The sequence below is a fragment of the Molothrus aeneus genome, chromosome 16 (assembly GCF_037042795.1).
Source record: "Molothrus aeneus isolate 106 chromosome 16, BPBGC_Maene_1.0, whole genome shotgun sequence".
In the NCBI taxonomy this organism is placed as follows: domain Eukaryota; kingdom Metazoa; phylum Chordata; class Aves; order Passeriformes; family Icteridae; genus Molothrus; species Molothrus aeneus.
In genome coordinates this window covers 470,238-488,853 of record NC_089661.1, presented here as the reverse complement: position 1 = coordinate 488,853, position 18,616 = coordinate 470,238, and the positions used below count along the sequence as shown (strand labels likewise).

Here is an 18,616-nt window from a genome sequence, read left to right as displayed (position 1 = left end):
GGAAGACCATGCCAGTAAAGGTCAAGTTCCATGCGTTTTTCAGTCTATCAATACTGGAATGGCTAAGAGTTCTTTGGAGGCCTTTCAGTGAATATTTTCATTGCTTTAACCTTGCTATATAACATCTTAATTGGACAGAACAGTTTTATGGGCCTGTTGGATTTTATAGGGATTGTCTGCCTTTGCAGAATGTGCAGCTTCCACAGCCGTGTTTGCAGCTTTAGTTGGACACTGAGGGCACATGGGCAGAGGTTCCAGCACTCGGCAGAGCTGCTGCAACAGTGGAGGTTATTGTGCATCCCCTTCTGGCTTTGCACTGGCTGATTAAAGCCAGTTTGGATGTAGCCTTTAGTGGTCACAGCCACACTCTCTGCTGGGACACAGGTGTGCTTTGAACCTGGAGCCAGCAGGTAGATCAGGTAAACCTGGCACAAGGCACCAGAGACTAGAACCTGATGTTTCAGCTCCTGGTGCTGTCACAAAGGTTTCTGTGGCATCTCCAATGGGAGAGCTGTTGTGTGCCCCTGTCACAGGGCATGGCCAGCATCCAGAGCAGCACTTAGAAAATCTAAGTGCTTTAATGAAGGTGTTTGAAACTGACTTGACCCTGTGCTGCAGTCTGGAAGCCGGGTTCTTGTCCTGCACAAGTCTCTCTTCTGGCACTAGCAGTGATCTGGCTGACTGTACAGCTGCACACTGTCATTGAAGTTGGAAAAGACCTCCAAGATTGAGTCCAACCTTTGACCAATCACCACCTTGTCAACTAGATCAGAGCACTAAGTGTTACATCCCATAATTTCTTGAATGCTTCCAGGGATGTTTCTTGAACACTGTTCAGGGACAGTGATTCCACCACCTCCCTGGGCAGCCTGTTCCAATGTCTGACCACTCTTTCCATGAACAAATCTTATCCAATGGAAGAGGAAAATTGTACCAGATTAACAAGCTAATCTCAGTGACTATGTCGTCACACAAGTGTTATTACAAAGAAATTACTTAGAGGACATGGCTGTGGTTAGTAGGAGCACAGTGTATCTCCTCAGTGGCTGCACTGTCTGAGAACAGCGTACACTCCCTATGAGACTGTATCCTTCTAGTATAAGTGTCACTTTATACTTCCCCAGAGAAATGGAAAGAGAGATTGCAAATTGAACATACTTTGCAATATGTTTTTGGTTTTTTTGCAATGGGAGTCTTCTGTTCTCTTAAGTAGGATGTTAATGTAAAGGTCCATGCCTCAGCTTGGACTTTCAGTTAGGGAAATTAATTTCTTGGAGACATGTCCTCAGGATCAGCCTCTTGGCTGGCTTTGATCAATTACTGCAGTAGGAGTTACTGACAGAATGGAAGAAAAGTTTGGCTTAAAAATAAAAAGGCATCTTTAACTTTCTTTGCTTTAGAAAACAGTTTTGCCATTGCAGGAACAAGTATGCACAGATCTGTGTTCATAAAGAAAATAAGACATCTGTTACTCAAATGTCTCGGTTTTTACTTCCCTTTTGCAGACAAATCCAAGAGTCCATCAATGACTAACTAAAGTCTCAGTTTTCATGATTTATGTGATTTGCTTCTCCTGGAGCCATGGATGAATACAGCCGCTTTGTGGACTGGGACAAGATGGATGTGAGTGCCCAGAGCCAGGATACAAAAGAGCTCACCTGCACAGACTTACATGAGCTCAAGCAGCTCGCCCGGCAGGGCTATTGGGCCAAAAACCACTCTCTGAGAGCCAAAGTGTACCACAAACTCATCAGCAATATCCCATGCCGTACAGTGACCCCAGATGCAAACGTGTACCGAGACATCGTGGTGAAGATCATTGGAAAACGCAACAGCAGCTCCCTTCCACTACCAGAGTTCGTGGACAACAGCCTGATCCCCACGTACTGCCTGAACGCGGAGGGCGTCGGGGCTGTCAGGAAGATCATCCTGTGCATCGCCAATCAGTTCCCGGACATCTCGTTCTGCCCGGCGCTGCCCTCGGTGATCGCGCTGCTCCTGCACTACAGCAAGGACGAGGCCGAGTGCTTCGAGCAGGTCTGTCGCATCCTGGCTTGCAATGACCCATCCAAGCGGCTCATCGACCAGACCTTCCTGGCCTTCGAGTCCTCCTGCATGACCTTCGGGGACCTGGTGAACAAGTACTGCCAGGCAGCCCACAAGCTGATGGTGGCAGTGTCTGAGGATGTGCTGGAGGTGTACTCAGACTGGCAGCGGTGGCTCTTTGGAGAGCTCCCCATGGCATACATTGCGCGGATCTTTGACGTCTTCCTGGTGGAGGGGTACAAAGTTCTCTATCGTGTCGCTCTGGCTCTTCTGAAATTCTTTCACAAAGTCAGAGCTGGGCAGCCCATGGAGTCTGACAGCATCCAGCAGGACATTCGAGCCTTTGTGAGGGATATCGCCAAGTCGGTGTCCCCAGAGAGGCTCCTGGAAAAAGCCTTTGCTATCCGCCTTTTCTCTCGGAAGGAGATCCAGCTCCTGCAGATGGCCAATGAGAAGGCTTTGCAGCAGAAGGGCATCACGGTCAAACAGAAAAGGTAGGGCTCAGCACAGGTAACCTGAGCAATCTCCTGAATTTTCCCAGTGTGGGGAACAGTCTTGGGTGACTGGTGGGGAAGCTCCACTGGTGCATGCTGGTTGGTGTCTGCTGATGCACTTTCTCTGCAGAAAAACTCAGCAGCTCCAAAATCAAATGTTGCTGGGATTGTAACGGGAACTTTAAATGAAGTACTGTGATACAAGAGGAACAGAAGTTTCTTGTAGTTTGCTCAATTATGAATTTATATGGGTATATATTAATTACAAGTATCATATCTCAAAAGTGTGTTTAATAAGCAGTTCTCAAACTAAAAGGCATTTTAGCAAAGTTGGTGTAGTGGTTTTGGTTCGCCAATTTGAGATTTCCCAACCAACACACCAATTAATGTAGTGGGTCTAGTGCTGGCTAAATGCTAGTGCACCCACTATAATATACTTACTTATTTCCTGCTGTGAGGTAGGATTAGGAGGAGGGCAAAGAAGACTCAAAGCTTCAAAAGGGTGTAAAGAAAGCTTTATTAATAGTAACTAAAAGAAAGAATAATAAGAATCAGAATAAAACCTTTAGAACACTTATCCTCCCCCCTACAACCTTTATTTCCCACTCACAACATATAGAAACAATTCAGTTTATCACTTCTAGAATAGTCTTTCTTCAGTTCACTTAGGTAGAGGAGTCCCTCTTGTCAATTTATGGAGACTTCTCCAAAAGAAAACAGTTCTCTCCTGGCTTTTAATTTCCATGAACAGCAGCCGCCCAGAAAATCTGCTATCGTGAAGTCCTTCCCATTTTTCACAGCTTTTCCCACAGCATGGGCCATGTCAACGTATGGTGTACTATTTTTAGGATGGGCTGTTCAAGAGCAAAGGTTTTCTTTATCTATCTCTGAGATCATCTTCATCTCTAGGAACAGAGGTCTTCTTCTTCTTTCCCTGGAGCAGAGGGTCTTCATCACTCTTCTCTCTCTCTCTCTCTCTCTCCCCCCCCCTCCCCTCTCTCTCCCCCCCCCCTCAACTTCTCATAGGATCACAGCTACTTTAACATCTGCTTACTATTGTATTTGCTGGGACCCCTGTGGCAAGAAGGAATGATGAATCTGACTGCATGTTCTCAGAAGGCTAATTTATTATTTTATGATACTATATTATATTAAAGAATGCTATAGTAAACTATACTAAAGAATACAGAAAAGATACTTGGAGAAGGCTAAAAAGATAATAATGAAAACTCGTGACTCTTTCCAGAGTCCTGACACAGCTTGTCCCTGATTGGCCAAAGAGTGAAAACAACTCACAGCAGAACCCAATGAAACAATCACCTGTTGGTAAACAATCTCCAAACACATTCCAAAGGAGCAAAACACAGGAGAAGCAAATCAGATAATTATTGTTTTCCTTTTTCTCTGAGGCTTCTCAGTTTCTCAGGAGAAAAATCCTGGGCCGAGGGGATTTTTCCAGAAAATGTGAATGCCACAGCTTAGTTAGCTTGGAGGCCTTTGCTCATATCTACAATTTGAACACTTCATCTCCCCATATTTTTCAGTGAGTCACAGGGAAAAGGAGTCTGATGTATCAATTACATCCTTCTCCATAGCTTTACAAGAGAATTTCAGCCCTAAGATCAAGGCATCTTCTCATGCCCCCCATCTGGGACTTGACTCTTTCTTCACTGACCTTGGTGTCTTCGTGTTGTTCTTCTACATGTTCTCACTCTGTCCTTTTCTCTCATCTGAGGGAGGACTGAAGGTTTGCAAGTCTCATCTGTGCACTGAAAGAGTCAGTGTCTCACCCGGGGCCTGCAGGCGGTCACCTGAGCTCGGCCAGAGCTGAGGCTGGGCCGGGCGGGGCCGCGCTGGGGCAGGGCCAGGATCTCAGCAGCCAGGCCAGAACACCGCAGCAGCACGGCCGGGGCCGATGGCTTCTCTTCCCCCTGCCCGGGGGTCGCGGGTGAACCCCGACGGCGGCAGAATCTTGGCCGAGCCGGCCCGGCCTGGGGCTGCTCCCAGGGCCCGGCAGAGCCCAGCTCAGCCGGGGCTGGCGGCGGGGCAGGGCTCAGTCACAGCAGATGCTGCAGCCGCAGCCCTGGCCCGGCCTGGGCCCCGCGGCCTCCCCTGCCCCTGGCGGCAGCCGATGGGGGTCTGGCCCCATGGCAGAGCCCACCCAGTCCAGCCGAGACAGGGAGGGGCCGGGCTGGCCTTGTGACCTGCTCTCAGGCCAGAAGAGAAAAAGAGAGAATTCCCGGCGTTTTTCACTTTTAACATCGGTGTTCACAGAGGCATGTTCGGCTTTCTAGTGGCTTAACAAAGTGTCAATATTCAACACCACTCACTGATTAGTTTTATCAGGCACAGAGGAAGCTCTCAGCAGCTCCAGTGATAAAACCAGCACTGATAAATTACTTGGAAGAAACATACCCAAAGAAATGTGAAAATTGATTCTTAAATATGATATTATTTGTATAAAATGTCAATTTGATGCTGCCCAGTACTGTGAATTCGGCAGTTTCTTTAGTGTAAGACACTGTCACAGCTGGGAACATTGTGCCTGACTGCGGAGCTGTTTTAACAGAGCAAGGAAGAAATATGTCTTATTTTCAGGTTACTTTTTAAATAAATTTGACTGCAAGCCTCCTGGAAATCAAGAGTGTAGTACTCACAGGTAGGAGTTGACCTGTTTTGTGGCAGGTTCATGTACTATTAGAAAAAATAATTTTGAGAGAACCATGGAAGAGTGACTATACAGATCCAAGAAACTGTTGCAAAATCACAAGCTCTTCTCAGAAATAAGGGGAGGAAGAACTAACTCTGAAACCAGTAAATGAAATCCTGCTCTGTTGTGACAGTAGAAGTCATACTCATAAAAAGCTTAGCTGAAAGGCCTCTCAATGGATATAGAAAAGGCACCAATATATTAATCTGAACAATATTAGCATCTTGGCAAGTGCAAATGTATGTGCAGGTAAGTAGTACATGTTCTGTTTTTCCAGAGGCTTCTGACAGCAGAAAACTTCTCCCAACCATTTCTGAACTCTCAAGTTCAGAACTGTTGGACAGTTTTATGAACTGCCCTCTGAAGAGAGGTGACTTCTCAAAGTCCCCTGGGTCAGTGAGTGTGGTATCTGGAATTTGGTGTTCTAGACGCACAGTCTCACTTTCTCTAAATCTCCACTGATGTAGTAGGATCTTCCAGCCAGCTGCGTTGCTGAGTTAGTTACAGTAGTTGCAAAGTTACCATTCCATGGCATGGCAATACATACACAGTATATTTGAGCCTAAAAGATGACACAAATGTTAGCTGAACCTCCTTCATGTGTCTACATACCTGTAAAGCTCCCCTTGGTCTCTTCCAAGGGTTAATTTTTTAGACTCACAGCTTGGTTTAGAATCAGCTTCAGTATTTTCCTGTCAGTCTCAAATATTTCAAGGTCTTTAGCCACTGGATTGTCAAATTCTCACAGCAGTGATGCTTTCAAGGCCAAATACAGTAATATGCCCAAATAAAGCCAGTAGTTACTGCTATTCCAGGCAGAGTTGTCACTGAAAAATTTTCACCCTCTCTTGGCTACCTTTGTAAACCCACTGAAATTTCTCAATGTCCCTAGGCACGGGGCTGCTGGGAGTTTGGCTTGGCTTAGTTTGGATGCCAGTGTGGGCAGATGGAAGTGCAGGAGAAGTGAGCTGTTCTCCATCGCTCCATGGGGTGCCAGTGAGTTCTCCACCTATGTTTGGCCTGTCCAAGGAGAAGATGATTTATTTTCCCATCACATAAAAAAAACAGAGACAAAATAAAAATATAAATGTTTTAACCTGTCTGATTATTTTTTAGTGCTTGATGACTCAAATCAAACCTTGCTTTGTTTCTCTCCAGGCTCCTTTCACTCTCTTTGTCATGGATGTAGGAAGTCACTGATCTTTTCTATCTTTTTTTGTCTTTCTCTTTGTATGTTCTCCTTCTGTCCATTCCATCTCCACTGCACCACTCCTGTATGCAGTCTTGCAACTTCCAAAAGGTAGGTTAAAACACTGGAGTCTCTGCACTTTGCTCATTCCTGCTGTCTTTGGCTTGTTGTTTTTTCCAAGGTGATCAATATTGCTAACATTGGGGCAGGAGAAGCAGGCCAGCAATCAGAGCACCCAATTGCCGTGCCACATCTCCAGAATACCCTCCTGCAAAGTTAGTTCATAGCACCTGCAAAGCTGTGAGAGAAGGGATAGTGGGCCCAAGGGCACAGCAATTCAGACAGCAATACACCTGTATTTTCCAGAGTGGGCAAGAGTACTGTACATAGAGAAAGTACATGCTGGGATTATGGTTATGGCTATAAAAGGCCTTTATAATAATGGTCCTTTCTGCTCTGGAAGAAAAAAATGTCTTTTTTTTTTAAACATCTCAACAGCTCAGAAGAGCTGTTAGGTATCATCCCAACTCCAAACCTGGCATATGCTGTTGCATTAGGTTTGAAATAGAGTCAACTTTTTATCTTCTTTTGAAGCTTTCTGCAGTTAATTGGAAAATTTTTGAACTGACCCCAACTAGGCACACTCCTAAAAGTGACCTGTCTCTATTCACAGTAGCTTATATTTGCTTTTAAGTAGGTAGAGGTTTTTTAGAGCCAAGACAAGACTCTTTTTCTGTGTCAAGGAGGTCAGAGTTACTCAGCTGTAGAGCATTAATGGTTAATGAAGTCATTTATCAAGTCTTGGCCTGAAAAGTAAATCTTAAAGAACGAAACCCAGTGAATGGATTGTGATATCTGATAAGCAGAGAACTTGGAAAGAGAAAGGCAGCCCTGTGAGTATTAAATACCAGAGATGTTTGGGTTTAAATTCATGCCTTTGAGAATCCTCTGGCCTTACTGCAGGTGCCCTGAGTTAACTTTAGTGAGTGATGCACACTAACATCTGTAATAATTTATAAAATCAAAGCTGGAGTTAACTTCCTCATGTTTTCATGTTTGAAAGAGCACCTTAAGAGACTTAGCAAAGCATGTTTCATTCCGTAACTTCTGTGTTGAGGATTTTACCTCTGGTAAATCAAAAATCTGTTAATCCCAGTCAAGCGAATCTTCAGCATCTGTGTATTATTTTTGCAGTTAGGTTGTTCTGAAAGCAGCAGAAAGCCTCGATTTATGCTAGGAAGCAGTTTGGATTTGAGGGGACTTAGGGAGAGCAGGGTGTCTGTTGACGCTGATCTGGACACAGGATTAAGTTTCAGGCTTTTATGTCACAAATTACTTATATAGCTGTTTATGACTGAAAAAGAAACCTCCTTTTACCACACAATTATGCCCTCACTGAAATTATAATGGATTTCAAGGTTAATGCATCTCCTCTAAGATTTGACCCAAGCCAGAGTAGAGAAGGAAGCTGCCATTCGGTAAGTAATCTTTGGAGTTGGGTATTTTTTGTTTTTTGAATAATACAGGGCACATCCACTTTGACAGGTGCCACTGCACGTCCTCAACCTTGGCTTTACCTTTGGGAGCTTTGAGGTCTCTGAAGCACATAGTATTAATGATAATAGCTGGAAAAGCAACATTCCTATGAAATTAGCAAATGCTGCTTTATTAAACAGTAATTGTGCTGGTTTTCAAATCTAATTCCTTGGAATAATAGCAATGGAACAAGTCTTTCTAACATCAGCAATCAAGAGAAAGTTGTCATGGCAATCCCAGTAAGTGAGGAAAACACTAATGCAGGGTAAAACCTTCTGAATTTGTTCAGTCCTAGTGGTAGACTTTAATGCTGTCCAAATTTACTGGTCTCTCAAGCTACAATGTTTTCACAGGTGACCCAGAAAAGAGTGGAGCGGTGAAGGCTAAACTGAATTTTCCTCAGTGAATAAAAACCAAAACACTTGGGTTTTTTCATAGCCCACTTGTGTTCTGTTCATTTTCACTCATTTACTACTTGGAAAAGCAACTACCAAAGTGAAGGAGATGATTTTCAGTGTCATTAGATAAATACTGTTAAAAACGAAGATAATTAATACAGGTTAGATTCTTGTAACTAGTTGCAATTAATACAGATTGGATACTTGTAACTAGTTGCAATCTGGAACTCCCCCCAGAAAAGTTATATTTTTGCTCAGCAGCATGGAGTTTGGTTTGATAGGTGCAAGCTGTATGTGGACACTTCTCAACACAGGGTCAGGTTTCAGTCTCAACCATCCACAGCTGTGATTTGTTACTGGGAAATAACACATCATTTTGTTTCACATTCTTTGGCCATGTTCTTTGGTTTAACTAGATGGTGCCATTAAATAGAAAATTATTTACCGTGATAGTCAGAAGGCAGGAACTGTATGCCTGGTACAGTTTTAAATGGTCAATACAGTGGTAAATTCTTTCTAGTAAATCAGAAAGATCTGTTTGAAAAGGTGATACTCTACCTACATTAAAGAGTTGTGGGAAGGCACAGGGTACTGAAAGAGATGTGTTCACAATGCTGCTGAACAGGCTTTGAGAAGGGTTTGGGTAGGAAAGTCTTTAAATCAGCAGTTTATAGTAGCCAGGAGAAGGAAAAAGTGCAAAAGCAAAGATACTCTGAGTGAGAGCCTTTTAGAAAAAAAGAACTGGAGTTTAGTTGCCCAAACAGCTCACAGAAATGTGAAAAATGTACAGACCAGGTACACAAATAATTCTGAGGCTTGCTTGAGGTGTAAATTTAACCCTGTTTTGATATTTATTATTAAGTCTTAGCCTATTTATCACCATTGCTTTCCTGCTGGAAATTCATTCTAATAAACAGTTGACTGCCCTGAATATTTTTTAATTCCTTAAGTGTGGAGGGAGGAAAAATCTTAATTTCTGCTGAGCTGAAACCAAGTCTTAGTCTCTCAGCTCTGTTCCATAGTGACATCAGTTTTAGCTGCAGACCTGCCAGAACACAGAGGATGAGACCTAAAGTAAGATTCTGAACATGGAAGTTCAAGGCTTAGTCCCTACTTTGTTTCAGTGGATCTCTCCTTTGCCTCAGATTGCTGTGTTTAAAAGTACAAATAATGTTCCTAGTCAGTGATACTGTAAGTTTTAAAATCCATAAATAGTTACAGCTTGCTTAATAGCTGCCCACAAAAGTTCCTTGCATTAAATAATGCAGGGTAGCAATGCAAAGATTGATTTCATTCATTTGGCTAAAATAAGCAGTAATGAATAGTCACTTCATTCAAATTGCTGACACCAAGGTGCCTACAGTGAATTCCAGATGCAGTTCCCAGTGTCTCCAAGCAGGCACTGCTCTGCATTGCAAATGCTGCTGATTTTTTGGTACTACGAGCATGAAAAATAAAATGTTTATATCTTTTGTATGTTTTAGGGAGTGAGCTAAGGCATCCAGATCCGTGCAGATGTACAATACTGAGGGCCCCTTCATGATCATGAAACTGAGAGAAAAGAAATGTGTAATTGTCAAAAAAACCCCATCAGAAATAGGCAAATACTCGCACCCAAACCTTTGTATGCCGAGCAAAGTAATAAAGCTTTATTTAACACCTGGCTGCCCAGTAATTCAGTGACTTGTGTAAATTCTGTGTCCTTGGCTGTCTCCATTGCATTTTAAGCATTTAACATAGACCGTGGAAGCAAATAACATTTAATGCCCAGGCTCTGGGTTTGCGTGCTTGTTTAATTAGAGAAATGAAGACTGGTTAAGATGGTGATGATTGTTACCTTCAAGTGTTTAAAAGCCATGAATCAATCCTAACTGTATCAGACCCTTCTGGGGGGTACAGGGATTTCCTTCCCAGTGGCTCCATCTGTAACCATGATCCCAGGAACATTTTTGTTTCATAGTGAAGTGGAAGTCATTGGTAATTGCATGTTTCCAAGAGGTGGAACTTCTCAAAAGCTTCAAATATTTGCCTTGGATTAAAATTGCTTACCCTGGTAATACTGATTCCTCTAAAGTTTCTGAGGGGTTTAGGAATTCTCTAGTCACACGATATGGGCAGGACTTCAGAGGTAGAAAAAATACTACCCCTTCCTCTCAGATCTTGTCTGTTTGTTTGGGTATTCTGTTCTGTGCTTAAACACAAGTGCCAGAGAGAATTACAAACAACAAATATAAGGCCATGGTAATTTTTAGTGGCTCGGTGTTGTGTCCTCTCTGTGTAAAGGTGCAGGCCACAGCTGCCTTACAGAGGAATAGAAAATACAGTCAAGCCAGATCTCTGCCTCTGAGGATTATGTTAAATTGCAGTAGTTTATTACCTTCACCAGGGCACGACCACCCAATTCCGTGGACTGAAACTTTGACCAATAATTTGTATTCTGGAGTCTGTTAGCATTCAGCTGTCTTCTCATGTTTCAGTTCAGTAATCTGAAACTTGTTAAATTATTGCTTCTCAGTGTTTTGTGTTGTATTTCTCAGGCAGAATGTGCACTTGGCAGTTCATGCTGAGAACTTCAAATCAGAAATTGTCAGTGTGAAGGAGATGCGGGATATCTGGTCGTGGATCCCAGAGCGATTTGCACTATGCCAGCCCCTCCTGCTTTTCACCACCTTAGAACATGGCTGTAGTCTAAGCAGGTAAGGAAAACCTTCCTCTCTCTTCTCTACTGTAGGGCAGAAAGGAGCAACTGATGAAGTATTTGCTGGATTGACAAAAAGCCCATGCTTAGTCAGGATTTGATCTGAAGAATATCATTACTGATGGAATATAAATGTGACAAATTCCTGTTGCCTACAGCATTTGACTGGGATATTTCCTATGCCATAGTATTTTAAACTGTTCAAGATCTATTGGAAAAGTCAAACTTGGATCAGTTCACAGATTCTGCAGGTCTGAGTCTGGTTCCTTAAGGGTTTGAATGGTTTAACTCAGTGGCTGCTCTGCAGGCACTTTTGATAGATAACCACATTCGTATTGATCCAAGGAAGAAGAGAACTGGAAACTGGAAATTACCTATGAATGATTGGGGTTTTGTTTAAGTGAGATAAACTAGGTGTGAATTGTCCTTGCACCTGGTACGGAACACTATAACCCTATAGCCCCTAATAATGACTTTGACAACAGCAGGTACTGAGGCAGGAAGTGACCTGCTCTCCCAGCCTTATATGCCTATGAGGAAAAGCAAAAGCAAGCAAAGAGAATGCATCTCAATTAATTTCCTTGAGGACCTAAAGCCCTTCAAACATGGTCATCAGTCCTAGGCTTTTACAATCTTTTAGGTTGTTTCAATTCAAAATGCTGTAAAAGGGTGCAGTTCATCTAGGTAAGCTTCTAGTTATTCTTCAGAGACATAAACTGTACAGGGGACTGAGTAGAGAGCAACTGCTTCATAGTATTTGCTTACACTCAGCTGTATTATTTACATGGACTGTATAAAGTATTTGCAGGAATATTCTCAGTCTTCAGGTGGTTTTTTGCCATGGCACCAGTTGGAGAAGGAGGCGGTGCCTGACATTGAGGAGGAAAGGAGCTGCAGTTGGTGGCAGTCGAGTGCTCACTTTGTTGTGCTCTGCACTTCAGGTTCTATTCCCACAGTGAGGGACACGAACCAACTCTGCTCCTCATCAAAACAACAGCAAAAGAGGTGAGTGAGGTGAAAGACAAGTGATTAAATTGGAGTTCGGGCAGTATGTAATGCTGTGTTGCAACACAGAGCTGTTTTTAATAAAATGAATAAGCAAGCTTTGGCTTTGTTTTTTTAAGAATCCATGCTTTAAATTATTCTATTTGTTGGTTATAGGAATATGTGTTCTTGGGCAGACCTTGCAAACCAGGTCTTGGTTAATTGCTTTTTCTCTTGCAAGTAGTGTGGGGTGAGGGACTAGAGTAGCTCGTTTTGCTCTTGGACAGAATGGGAATCAGAGGGACAGAGTGGGAATTGTGCTAAAGTTATGATTTGTAGAAGACATTTTCATTTTCTCAAGGATATGAGGAAAGAAAGTAGCAGAATTTAAATTGTATGAATAATGTTGGACTACATGATGTGAAAACAAAAGTTAGTTCATCTCATTCTTGATTGGGAAAAAAATAAGCCAAGAAAGCTCTGAGAACCTGAGGAGGAGTGCACATGTCCCTTTTTTCTGCTCCTGTGTGTGACAATATTGGACAGCATAATGTGAAAACAGCAACATGCTTGTTTAAAAAAATTAATAACTAACCAAGAAGTCTTCCCAGAACCTTCTCAGGGGGGCACACACAAACTTCCTGTAATGGTGTTGTTGTCCATGCCACTGTACATGACTTTTAAATATTCTTTATCTAACATTAAGCTGTTACTGCAGCCTTTATTCCTGCTTATTACTGTGGGCTTTATTCCTGTCTATACAGAATCACACACAGAATCACAGAATTACTGGGTTGGAAGAGACCTCAAAGATCATCAAGTCCAACCCAACCCCAACACCTCAACTAAACCCTGGCACCGAGTGCCACATCCAGGCTTTTTTTAAACACACCCAGGGATGGTGACTCCACCACCTCCCCGGGCAGAACATTCCAGAACTTTATCACTCTTTCCATAAAAAACTTTTTCCTATTCTCCAACCTGTATTTCACTTGGTGCAGCTTGAGACTGTGTCCTCTGGTTGTGTCAGTTGCTGCCTGGTGAAAGAGACCAACCCCCACCTGAGCACAGCCACCTTTCAGGAAGTTGTAGAGAGTGATAAGGTCACCCCTGAGTCTCCTTTTCCCCAGGCTGAGCACCCCCAGCTCCCTCAGTCGTTCCTCAGAGGGCTTCAGTGTTCCAAGCCCCTCACCAGCCTCGTTGCCCCCTCTGGACGCGCTCAAACGTCTCAATGTCCTTCCCAAACGGAGGGCCCAGAACTGGACACAGCACTCGAGGTGTGGCCTCCCCAGTGCTGAGTACAGGGGAAGAATGACCTCCCTGCTCCTGCTGGCCACACTATTCCTGACACAGGCTATTGGTAGAGGATGATACATTCCTGATCCAGGCCAGGAGCCATTGGCTTTCTTGGCCCCCAGGGCACACTGCTGGCTCACGTTCAGCCGGCTGCCAACCAGGACCCCCAGGTCCCTTTCCAGCCACCCCGTCCCCAGACTAAAACATTGCAGGGGATTGTTGTGGCCAAAATGCAGGACTGGGCACTTGGGCTGATTAAACTTCATCCTGTTGGACTCTGCCCATCCCTCTGGACTCTGTTCCAGGTCTCCCTGCAGAGCCCTCCTACCTTCCGACAGATGGACGCACGCTCCCAGCTTAGTGTCGTCTGCAGATTTACCAATTAAAATCTCAATCCCCTCATCCATGTCATCAATAAAGATATTGAACAGGGCTGGCCCCAGCACAGAGCCCTGAGGGACACCACTGGTGCCTGGCTGCCAGCAGGATGCAGCAGCGTTCACCTCCACTCTGGGCCCTGCCATGCAGCCAGTTCTGAACCCAGCACAGAGTGCTCCCGCCCAAGCCCTGGGCTGCCACCTTTTCCAGGAGTGTGCTGTGGGACACAGTGTCAAAGGCCTTGCTGGAGTCCAGGTATACAACATCCACAGCCTTTCCTGCATCCACTAGGGGGGTCACCTGGTCATAAAAGGAGGTCAGGTTGGTCAGACACGCCCTAACTCTCCTAAACCCCTGCTGGCTGGCTCTGATAGCCTGGCCATCCTGTAAGTGCTGTGTGATGACACTTAGTATAAACTGTTCCATTACTTTACTGGGTACTGAGGTCAGGCTGACTGGCCTATAGTTACCAGAATCCTTCTTCCCACCCTTGTTGTGAATGGGCATCACACTGGCCAGCTTCCAGTCATCTGTAACCTCACCAGTGAGCCAGGACTGTTGGTAAATGATGGAGAGCAGCTTGGCAAGCTCAGCTGCCAGCTCCCTCATGACCCTGGGGTGGATCCCATCTGCTCCCAGGGATTTATCAACATCCAAGCAGCTCAGCAGTTCTCTGACTGCCTCCTCCTGGATAACAGGGGCCCATTCTGTTCCCTGACCCCATCTACCAACCCAGGAGGACAGCTGTCCTGGGGACAAGCCATCTCCCCACTAAAGACTGAGGCATAGAAGGCATTAAGCCTTCTCTTCATCTGCAGTTACTATATCTCTGCTGGATGGCTGTCCATGAACAAGCCCATTTCTACTCTTATTTACACCTACGTAATGTTCACCCTCCAGGCCATTTCATAGTTTTGCATGTGGTTTATGTCCATTCAGGTCTGTGTTGAGATGCCAGTGGCTTATGGAATGCCTCTGGTGTCTTAAGGGTAGAGGGGGGAACAATTCTTTTGCTTCTTGTTTTGGAACCTGTCAAAAGTCTGGCTTTGTAAGGGATTCTGTTTTTTATAGGTTTGTTTCTTACCCCTCAAAAAACCATGTATTACCCAAAACAAACAAACAAACAAACAAACAAAAACTAGGATAAAAATATGTGGGTTTTTTTCATGCTTATGAATTTGGAGGGTTTTTGCAAAGGGTTGTTCATCCTTTATTCATATGTCTATGGTTAACTTTTAGAATGAGGAAAATTTGCCTTCTGATTTTCTGCCTCTCATACCCAGCAGACATATCACATCAAATGGACTTCTGGATATTTAGATTTAATTCTAAATCTGAATTTACATTTAAATCTAAATACAGATTTATCTATGTAAAACAAATCTGATCTTCATTAATTTTGTCCTAGAAGTTCTGCTTGTAATGTTTGTGAAGGCCAAACAGCAAATGTACCGTAGAACAATTCTGTATAATCATAATTGTTTTTCTGATTTCTAGGGAGGGAAAGCACAGATGCTTTCATCCCACTTTTGGAGCTTCATTGTTTCCTCTGTGTGCACATGGCAGTGATGTGTGTTGCTGGTAGCAAAAACTTCTAGTGTAAACACAAGACTGCAGAAACCAGCTCAGCCCTCAAAGGGTGCTTCTCTTTATTGGAAACTAGTGGCCCCCATGTGGTTTGAGTGGATGCTCTAAATATCTGAGCTACTTCACCATTTGCTTAGCTAAGCTGGCTTTATCCTATACTTTGAAATGTCAGATAGCCACCAAGGCCACTGTTTGACTAAAAAGTGTTCAGGCAGAGCTGCTCATATTGTTACTTGGGACAGCACTGCTGCTTTGGTTGCCAGAGTGAGTGAGTAGGAGTCAGGCTGTACAGGCCTGGAGTGATCTATATTTTGGTACCTGAGGTTGTGTTAGAAAATTGTGTTTAGAACATTTCTCTTTTAAGGCATCAGAGGTATGAAATAATCTATGACACTCTTAGGATTTAGAGGTCACCAACAGCTTTAAAGCAGCTTAAATCTGTCTTTAGATATAAGTGCTTGTGCTGCTTTAATCCACTGGTGTAGAAACTCTGAAACTCAAACTGAAGTAAAGCCTGCAGTTTTGCTCTCTGAAATGTCAGTATCAGTGGGTTTAACACACTTTCTTCTTCAATGGGAAGCCTGACTGTGCTGTCTGTGCCAGGTCTGTGGGGCTTACCTGTCCACTGACTGGAGCGAGCGCCGGCGAGGAGGGAACAAGCTGAGTTTCTTTGGAACGGGGGAGTGCTTTGTGTTTAGGGTGAGTAAAATTTTGTTGTTACTGCCCAGTACCAAGACAGAACAACTGTACTGGTTAGCTGTCACCTCCCTTCCACTTCAAGAGGCTGGATTATGTGGAGGAAAAATTTTACTTTTAAGTTTTGTGGTGACTCTTTTTCTCCCCTTGCACAGAACATTTTCTAGAAAGATCATAGAATCATCAAGGTTGAAAAAGACCTTTAGGATCATGAAGTCCAATCACCAACCCAGAAATACTATCATGTTCATTAGTAAACTGTGTCCCCAAGTGCCACATACATACATTATTTGAACACTTCTAAGGATGGTGTTGTTGTTTGACACTGACCAAATGCCAGGCACCCATGAAATCTGCTCACTCACCCTCTTCTGCTACAGCTGGGCAGAGGAGAGAAAATTTAACAAAGGGTTCATTAGTTAAGGACTGGAAAAAAACACTCCAAAGGCAAAACAGGCTCAACTTAGAGATATAGAGTGAATTTATTATTAACAAGATGAGAGCAGGAAAATTAGAAGTAAAGTAAGCCCTTAAAAACACCTTTTTCCCCCTAACCCCTCCCTCCTTCCTGCCAACAGTGCAACGAGACAGGGCCTGGAGGGTTTGGTCAGTTCATCACCCTAGGTTTTTTTCCACTGCTCAGGGAGAGGGGTCCTTCCCCTGCAATGCTGTGGGGTCCCTCCCACATGATTCAGTTCTCCATGAACTTCTCCAGTGTGGTTCCAGTCTCTGTGGTTCCAAGCAGCAGCTCCATGCGACCTACTGCAACATGAGCCCCTCCCACAGACAAACAGTCCTCCCCAAACTGCTGCAGCGTGGGTCACTCTTCCACGGGGTGCACTCCTCCAAGGATAGGCTGCTCCAGCCTGGAAGCAAGGGCCCCCTCTCTCCACCAGGTCTCCAACGGGCTCACAGCCTCCACCAGTACCCACCTGCTCTGGCCTGTGCACCTCCCACACAGGCTGCAGGTGGATCTCTGCATCCCCATGGACCCCCACAGGCTGCGGGTGGATCTCTGCATCCCCATGGACCCCCACAGGCTGCAGGTGGATCTCTGCATCCCCATGGACCCCCACAGGCTGCGGGTGGATCTCTGCATCCCCCATGGATGCCCACAAGCTGCAGGTGGATCTCTGCATCCCCATGGACCCCCACAGGCTGCGGGTGGATCTCTGCATCCCCCATGGATGCCCACAAGCTGCAGGTGGATCTCTGCATCCCCCATGGATGCCCACAGGCTGCAGAGGGACAGTCTGCTTCACCACTGCCTGCAGAGGAATCTCAGCTCCAGCACCTGGAGCACCTCCTTCCCCCTCCTTGGTTATCACAGAGGCATTACCTCCATTTCTAACTGGCCCAGCCTTGGCCAGCAGTATGTCCATCTTCAGAGACATCAGGGATTGGCTCTGCTGGGCATGGTAGAAACCTCCAGCAGCTTCTCACAGAAGCCACCTCTGTGGCCTCCCCACTATGAAGAACCAGGGTGTGCAAAACTGACACAGGTAGTCACTCTACCCCTTCCCTGGGCAGCCTGTCCCAGTGCCTGACAACCGTTTCAGTGCAGAAATTTTCACAATATCCAATCTAAACCTTCCCAGGCACAACTTGCAGCCATTTCTTCTTGTCTATCTCTTGTTAACTGGGAGCAGAGCCTTACCCCAACGGACTCCACCCTCCTTTTATGCAGTTGTAGAGAAAAATATCTAGAGATGAGAGATGTAGTATGGTAACTCGGGAGTTATTGCATCATTTCTTCAACCACCTAAAAAGCAAAGGAATAAAGGATAACATCTGGCCTAAAAGAAAGATTGAGCCAAGCTTTACTGCTGACTGTGGAGGTGGAGACTGAGGTGCTGGAATGTTCTTTTCTGAGCAGAACTCTGTGTAGTGTGCGTACACTAATGTCAACTCTGCCCTTTTCTACCTCTCTGCAGCTGCAGCCAGAAGTGGAACGCTACGAGTGGGTGATCATAAAACACCCAGAACTAGCCTCGACTGGATCAGAGACAGAAAACCATGCCCAACCAGTTTCTAGCACCCTTTCCTCCAGCAGCATTCCCTCAGATCCTTCAGATCGCCTTTCTCCCTTCTTAGCAGCTAGGCACTTCAACTTGCCTTCCAAAACAGCCTCCATGTTCATGGCTGGCAGCAGTGAGTGCATCATTGTAGGTGAGTCCGTGTGAGAATTCGAACACAGATCCTACGCCATTTCTTCCTGTCCACCTTAGAGAGATGATAAGCATGTACCATGTAAACATGGTACCTGACCCCTTTATCTATTTCAGTATTGCCACGGGTAGAGATAAAATTGCCCAAAACCTGACATCATTTCTCAACCAAAATTTTCTGTGGGAAAACCTGCATACAAGCATTTTAGAGAAGAGAGTAAGTCATGGCTTGAAGTATAGCCATTACTTCATACTGCCTAATTCACAATGAGAAGTAGTTCTCAAAAAGGACCTTACTTTTCATCAAGGCTTTTGAAACACAGAGTAAGCTATAACACATGTTAATTCTCCAGGAACTTTATTGGATCTGTGGTGCTGCTGACTTTGGCAAAAATCTATTTAGTAAGGTTGTCACTTAAATGGGATTTACAAGGAA

At 44.5% G+C, this 18,616-nt stretch overlaps 1 protein-coding gene across 7 annotated transcripts in view; it reads left to right on the top strand.

Annotated features, from left to right (window-relative positions):
* TBC1D24 (TBC1 domain family member 24) overlaps positions 1-18,616 on the top strand; it is a 36,438-nt gene that overhangs the window by 12,570 nt on the left and 5,252 nt on the right. For all 7 annotated transcript variants that reach the window (XM_066560796.1, XM_066560794.1, XM_066560799.1 and 4 more), the window contains 6 exons: positions 1,506-2,540; positions 6,533-6,550; positions 10,911-11,069; positions 12,013-12,076; positions 15,920-16,015; positions 17,947-18,181. In XM_066560796.1, coding sequence (XP_066416893.1) covers positions 1,582-2,540; positions 6,533-6,550; positions 10,911-11,069; positions 12,013-12,076; positions 15,920-16,015; positions 17,947-18,181 — 1,531 coding nt within the window. In that variant the 5' untranslated portion in view covers positions 1,506-1,581. The remainder of the gene's footprint in view (positions 1-1,505; positions 2,541-6,532; positions 6,551-10,910; positions 11,070-12,012; positions 12,077-15,919; positions 16,016-17,946; positions 18,182-18,616) is intronic.